This window comes from Helobdella robusta, assembly GCF_000326865.2.
Source record: "Helobdella robusta unplaced genomic scaffold HELROscaffold_95, whole genome shotgun sequence".
NCBI lineage: Eukaryota > Metazoa > Annelida > Clitellata > Rhynchobdellida > Glossiphoniidae > Helobdella > Helobdella robusta.
Window position 1 is genome coordinate 447,901 of NW_008705542.1, and position 8,243 is coordinate 456,143.

Below are 8,243 nucleotides of genomic sequence, written 5' to 3' on the forward strand. Positions count from 1 at the left end.
TATGGAGAGGAGTAACATGATGACACGCACACACACGTACACTCACGTACACTCACGTACACACACATATACACGTACACAGACAAATTCACAATCACAAATATATCAATTATAATTATTTTTATATTTTACGATCGTTCATGATACATACATACATACGCACACACATACATACAAAATACATACATACATACATACATACATACATACATACATACAAAATACATACATACATACATACAAACATACATACATCAGTTGGAACTCGAAACAGAAGAAAGTCGAATGGTATTGCAGCGATGGCGTCTATAAAGAACCAACCTAATGATGGTGGTGATGATTGTGATGGTGATGATGATTTTGATGATGTTGGTGATGATGACGATCATCACCAACATCATCATCATCATCATCATCATCATCGTCGTCATCGTCTCCACCATCATTCTCATCACCACCATCATTATCATCATCAGCATCATCATCACCACCACCACCACCATCATCATCATCATCCCTAAGACCTTTGATGTAGTTGATGGCGATCTTGCCAGGTTCGCTAACCACCTCCCCATCGCAGAGGTAGGTGGTCCGGAAGTTGATGAGGATGTCCGCGATGAACATCGCGTCAACCACTAGGTCCACAAGCGCCAGGATGTTTACGCTCGATGACGATTTCAATGATGATGATGATGGTGGTGGTGTTGGTGATGATGATGGTGGTGGTGTTGGGGATGATGATGGTGCTGTTGGTAATGATGACGATTGGGATAATGATGTTGATGATGAGGATGAAGATGATGTGGAGGTTAATGTTGATGACGTCACAGATGTCGATGAAGAGGAAGAAGAAGATGATGATGATGAAGTCGATAATGACGTCATCATGACGTAATAAGACGGCTTATCGGAGTCGTTGGAGTTGTTATCGTTGTTCGAGTTAAGAAATTCGAAAGACAAGTCGACAGGTGATGATGATGATTGGGATGATTGTGATGATGACGTTGGTAAATTTAATGACGGTGATGATTGTGATGGTAGTGGTGGTGATAGTGATGATGGCCTTGGTGATGATGATGATGGTGGTGTTTGCAATAGTGAAAAAATTGAACTTAAATCATCGTAGTCATTATTATCGTCGTCGTTTTTTAAGCTTATATTATTATTATTATTAATATTATTATTATTAATATTATTATTATTATTAATATTATTATTATTATTATTATTATTATTATTATTATTATTATCATCATCGTCTTCATCATCGCCAATGTTCCTAATGCCGATGACTTTTATATCATCATCATCATCGCCGTCGCTATCATTATCACTACTGACATTGTAAGCAAAATTCGCGGCGACTGTGGTAATGATAAGGCTACTACTACTACCACTACTACCACTACCACTACTACTACCACTACTACCACCACCACTACTATTACTACAACTACTACTACTACTACTACTAATATTACTATTACTATCACTACTACTACTACCGCCGATACTAGAAGTAGTAACTCTGCTGCTACCACCACTACTACCACTACTACTACTACTACTACTACTACTACTACCACCAGTAGTAGTAGTAGTAGTAGTAGTGGCAGACGTGGTAACGTTTGTGGAATGAAAGGCGGCAAAGTAGGGTGTAGCCAGGGCGATGTAGAGAACCAAGATGAGTGTTATCCAATCCCAGACAGCCTTGAAGGGGCTGTAGTGCAATATGACACAGGTGGGTAGGCTAGGGCCGGCCGTACTCGAACTCTGGGTCACTATTCCGCTCTTGTTGTTGTTGTTGTTGCTGCTGTGACGATGTTGTTGTTGAGATTGTTGTTGCGGGTCTGGCGATGAGATGTTGTTGTTGTAGCCGAAATCTAGCTGTTAACATCGTTGTTGTTGTTGTAATTTTCAATGTAATTATTTCAATGGAATGAAATGGCCATATTATTAGTGTAACGTTAGCATACTTAATATATCTGCTTTTGATGACAATAGCAGATACACTAGTATCATTGATAGTATATCTGCTAGTATATCATCATTAATGATACTAATGCTATTACTGCTAATCTAATCAAAGATGTACGGAGATAAAAGTCACAGTTTTGGAAAAAAAACTACATTTTTTGAAAGAAAAACAAGCCATTGAAAAAACTGTTGGCGATTTAAATTATCTATTTAAACTATCAACCAAATCTTCATAGGGGGTATTATTCAATCTCTTGCTCGGATTCAGGTGTTTCAACAGCCATGAAGGTCACAATAAATATTTTCCGCTGATAATATTCAATAACTATTCGTCTGGAATCCAATTGTTAATTATGGACATCGCATTAACTTTACAGGAATTGAAAGTAAGTTAAATAGCATTATTCAGCTATTCAGCCTTTCAAAATGGCCGAGACTACAGTTCTATTACTATTACTACTACTACTACTACTACTACTACTACTACTACTACTACTACTACTACTACTACTACTACTAACTTGTCTAGAGGCGATTGAAGACCGACTATCAACATTTAGACCAACGCTGGGGCCGAACAGGGCTGAATGGTCTTTTGATTCGTTTAGGGCCCTTAAGAGGGCAAACTTTTTGCGGGCCTATAATCGAAATAGTTATGATAATTATAATTATCATCATTATAATTATAATAATTATAACTGTAGTAATTATATAAATTATTATCATCTAAGAAAATAATGACGGTTATAATATCATATTTGGAATTATAAAAATACCATAGTTATTTTATATACGCATGACCACCTTTGTCATCCATTCCCTCATCATTATCATCATCACCATCATTATCATCATCATCGTCATCATCATCATCATCGTCGTCAGCATCATCATCCAGGGAAGATTATACAGCTTAGGTTATGTTCATGTCTATCGTAATTACTCTTCCATATAATAAGGTACCCATGGCTATCATCGTCGTCGTCGTCATCATACTACTACTACTGCTGCTGCTGCTACTACTACTACTACTGCTGCTGCTACTACTACTACTACTACTACTACTACTACTACTACTACTGCTGCTGCTGCTACTATTACTACTACTACTACTACTACTGCTGCTGCTGCTATAACTACTACAGCTGTTGCTACTACTACTACTACTACTACTGCTGCTGCTGCTGCTGCTGCTTCTACTACTACTACTACTACTGATATGCCAGTGTATGCATTTTTATTCGTTTACTTAACATTTTGATCCGTCAGTCATTCATAATAATGGGATGATATCGGTTGATTAGCCAATTAGATTATTGTGGATGAATGAATGAATGAATGAATGAATGAATGAATGAATGAATGAATGAATGAATGAATGAATGAACGAATGAATGAATAAAAGAATGAATAAAAGAATGAATAAAAAAATGAATAAAAGAATGAATGAATGAGCCAAAAATATATGCATGAACGGAAAAACAAAATAATCCAAACAATTGAATGAAAGAACGAACAGTAAAAATGAACAAATAAATCAACGAACAACCAAATGAAAATCAATCAAAATAAGGAACAAACAAACAGACAAACAAACAGACAAACACACAAGCGAACAAGCAAACAAACACACACACACAAACAAACAAAAACACAAATAAAAGAGAAAATGGAAGAACGACTAATGAAAAAAAAAGAATAAAATTCGCCCGCCCTATCCGCCATTGAATAATTGAAGAGAAAAGCTACGGTTGTTTAACATATGTGTCCGTACAAATACCCACACACACACACACACACACACACACACACACACACACACACACACACACACACACACACACACACACACACATACTACAAACATAATTCTACCAACAATCATGCGAACGAACGAAGACAATTCAATGGTCAAATATTAAAAACGCATTCCTTCCACGCGTGCCAAACAATCAACCAGTCAATCAGTCAATTATTTAATCATACGATCTTTCAATCAATCATTCAGTCATTCATTTGTTTGTTCATTTATTTATTTGTTTGTTTATTTATTTATACATTCATTCGTTCGTTCATTCATTCATTCGTTCGTTCGTCCGTTCGTTCGTCCGTTCGTTCATTCGTACGTTCATTCATTCATTTATTCCTTCATTCATTCACCGATACGCCTCATTCCATCTGTCTATCAATCTTTCTACTAAAATCAATAAAAACAGTTTAAAAAATTTTAAATTACTGTCAACTCTGGTCTGTATGCACGTTTGTATGTATGCATGTATGTTTGTATGTTTGATTGTATGTATGTATGTATGTTTGTATGTATGTATGTTTGTATGTATGTATGTATGTATGTTTGTTTGTATGTATTTATGTATGTGTGTATGCATTTACGTCTGTCGGTCTGTCTGTCTGTATGTGTGTATATCTATATTTCATATTCATATAAGCTTTTTTTCGTGCATGTAACCTTTTGTTTGCATTTGCATGTACGTGTATGTATGTACGTGTTTGTATGTTGTTATTATCATTGTGATTACTATTAATAAATAAAATAATAAATCATAAAATCTTTCAATAAAAAAATTACAAATTAATTAAAAAATACATAATTATATTAGAATTACTTTTTTTTATAAATTACAATTTATTTTTTTCCATAGTACATGTTTGTATGTATGTATGTATATATGTGTGTGTTTGTATGTATGTATGTGCGTGTTTGTATGTATGTGTGTGCGTGTTTGTATGTACGTTTTTGTATGTATGTATGTACATGTTTGTATGTATGTATGTGCGTGTTTGTATGTATGTGTGTGCGTGTATATGCATGCACAGCTCGTTGTGCACCGAGATGTACACTAACGTCGATGATGTACACTAACGTCGATGGCGTACACTTTTTTAGCAGGCCGACCTATAAGAGAGCAGCTAGGAAGACGGGAACGTGAATAAAAGATGAAGGAAGAAAAAATATATACAGACAGACATATAGACAGACAGACGGACAGATAGACGTATGTTAAGTTTATAAACAAATAGAAAGAATGAAGGAAAGATACTAAAAAAAACAGCCGAAATATTACTACCACTACTACCACTACAACCATTACTACTACTACTACTACTATTATTACTACTACTACTACTACTACTACTACTACTACTACTACTACTACTACTACTACTACTACTACCACCACCACCACCACTACCACCACTACTTCAGTGTTAGTGGTGATGATAACGATAAATACAGAAAGAAAAATTAGAAGAATGGTGAAGATGATGATAATGATGAGGAAAATGTTCCCAACAAGCCAAACAAGCAGCAGACAAAAATATGAAAAGTGAACTTAAACGAAAATCAGCCGCTATAAAACTGAAACCAAAACTAAGGCGGATGCCATGAACACAAAAAGAAAATCATAAAACATAAACAAAGAAATAAAATAACAAATGCATAGACAAAAATATGAAGAACATACACCAAAACCTAAACAATTACAAAACTATAAGCAATGAACTAAAATCGCACAGAAACAATAACAAAGGACTAAAAAATAGCAAAAATACAAGCAAAGAACTAAAAAGAAACCAACTAGAAAACCAAAGAATTACAAAAACATGAACAAAAATAACAAATAATAATGAAACCCATAAACATAAAACTGAAAAAATCATAAACAAAGAACTGAAAAAAAACATAAACATGAGCAATGTCACGTGTACTTCCGGTTTTTTCATACGTTTTATGCGATTCTGCAATTAATGTTTATAACTCGGGGTACGCCATTTTGTCTTTCTTTCTTCCTTCTTAGTTTCTTTCTATCTTTTTAGAATAGATTTTTTATATAGTTAATTTTTACAATTTAACAAAATTAACGTATTTAATTATTTTTATGGTTGTTTTTATTAGCTTGTTTGCATTTTGTTTGCCATATTTTTTTAAAATTGATTCATATTTATCATTTAGTCATTCATTCGTTTTTTTATTCTTCCTTTGGCTCATTCGTTCGTTCATTCGTTTGTATGTTTATTTGTTTGTTTGTTCGTTCGTTCGTTCTTTCTTTTTTCGTTTGTTTGTTCATGCGTTTGTTCATTTTTTCATTGTTCGTGAGTTCTGCAATTTGCACTTTTACAATTTGTCGATTTTTTGTTTTACCTCGCTTCGTTCGTTTGTTGGATCATTAGTCCATTAATTAATTAATTAATTCATTCATTCATTCAATCAATCATTCATTCATTCATTCATTCATACATTCATTCATTCATTCAGGAATAGTAGTAAATAATAATTGATGAGTCTAAAAATAGATGACCTTGGATAGGAGAGTTGAACTCGACATGGTGGCCGTGTGATCATCAGCTACTTTTTTCGTTGATTTGTACATTGAGGTTTTGTTGCTGTTGTTGTTGTTGTTGCAGCTGCTGTTGTAAGATCTCATCATGATAATGATGGCGATGATGATAATGATGGTTCTGGAGAGAATGATGATGATGGTGATGATGATGGCGATGATGATAATGATGACAGAAAACAAGACTAAACAAAAAGTACACATAAGAATGAGCAAAAGAAGATGACGACTACGACGACAATGATGATGATTGTGGTAATGTTGTTGATAATGATGAAAGTGATAATGACGATGACGAGGGCGATGATGATGTCATCACAACCGACAACAAGGCACATGCCACACACTTACTGTTCTTTAATTAATTATTTAAGCCAAGCTTATAATTTTAAATTCGAAAATTTATTCAAATGGGTCATTCAATAAACTAACTATAATTAATAATTACAATTAATTAATTCGTTAATTGATTAACTAAAACAATACAATCAAACGATAATTTTCAGTTATTTTGCCTAGTTTATTAATTTTAATTTAATTACTATTAAATTTAAACATACAAACAAATGTATTCATACATGTGTACGTATTTTTTGAAATTCAAAAATGAACTGTCTCCCTCATATCAGCAAATGCAAGATATATAAAAAAAAGATGTTTGTTTTTCTTCATCATTGATACGAGAACATTTTTCTTTGCTTATTTTTTTGTATGTTTGTATTGTTTTGTTTGCTTTACGTCGCAGAAATGCGAATTATACATGTATACAAAATGAAATACAACCTCATATACGTTCATACAAAGTAGATATATATATATATATATATGAAATATATATATATATATAAATATATTATATATATGTGTGTGTGTGTGTATGTGTGTAAGTATATGTATATATGTACATAAAAATAAATAAAAAATATATATACACATATTAATGGGCATTCTTATTCATGGATACACACATATCATTGTAAAATAAATTGTGATAACAAAACAAATATAATTATACAATTGATATATCTATGCGTAATTATAATTATGATTACGTCATAAAGAAGAGTTTTTTAGAAGTTAATTAAATAACCAAATTAAAATACTAAAATGCCTTGCCTTACAGTTACATACAGTTTCTGCGTCTGTCGGATCCTGATTTTTAAAGAATAATAATAAAATAAAAATAAAAAAAAATAAAGAACGCGCCCCCTTTATGACAAATATTTTGCAATTTCCATGGGAAATTTTCTTCTGGCGTGGCTTTGGATTCTGGAAGTAGAAGAAAATGCCGAATAATAGAATCCATATTTCTTCTGTTCCGGCGGATTTTGAAATTATTTTGAAACTATTCGTGGAAAGTGAACGAGTTGGCGGAGGCCGCTTACAATCGTTCGATTACGACGATGCTAGGCAGGTTGCTACTGTGGAGTTTGTAGAGGAAGCTAGTCAGCCATTTTATTTTTTAATTAATTTTTATATTTTTAAACTTTAAAGTTGAATATTAAAATATATTCAAATTATTTTGTTAAATTTTTTAGGGTTGGTATGTTAGATTTAATTTTTCATCAAAACATACCTCTTTGTGATCATTTTTAATCATTGTATTCAATGGTTTGGCAATTATTTAATTTATTTTATGTAAAATTTAATAATATAGTCATAATGGATAACAAGGCTAATACTGAATACAACAATACAATGTAAGACAATTTATATTATATTGAATATACATATTATATAAAATATACTAAAAATATTATTGATAATAGATTATAATTTATTCAAAATTTATTACTCTAGTTGCAAAACAATTCCTGGAGAAATCCGAAATAATAATTTTGAGACACAAAATGCCTGTTTTTCCGGTTTGTAATGAATTGGTTTGTGGATAAAGTTACAAATATAGAC

At 32.5% G+C, this 8,243-nt stretch overlaps 1 protein-coding gene across 1 annotated transcript; it reads right to left on the reverse strand.

Moving 5' to 3' along the window:
- Positions 1–268: 268 nt before the first annotated feature.
- Positions 269–1,713, reverse strand: HELRODRAFT_152093 (hypothetical protein; the record flags this gene model as incomplete). The annotated part of the gene is made up of 3 exons (XM_009033653.1): positions 269–321; positions 525–664; positions 1,619–1,713. Coding segments are annotated over 3 exons (288 nt in total), but the record flags the coding sequence as incomplete, so codon positions are not given.
- Between the last annotated feature and the right edge of the window lie 6,530 nt (positions 1,714–8,243).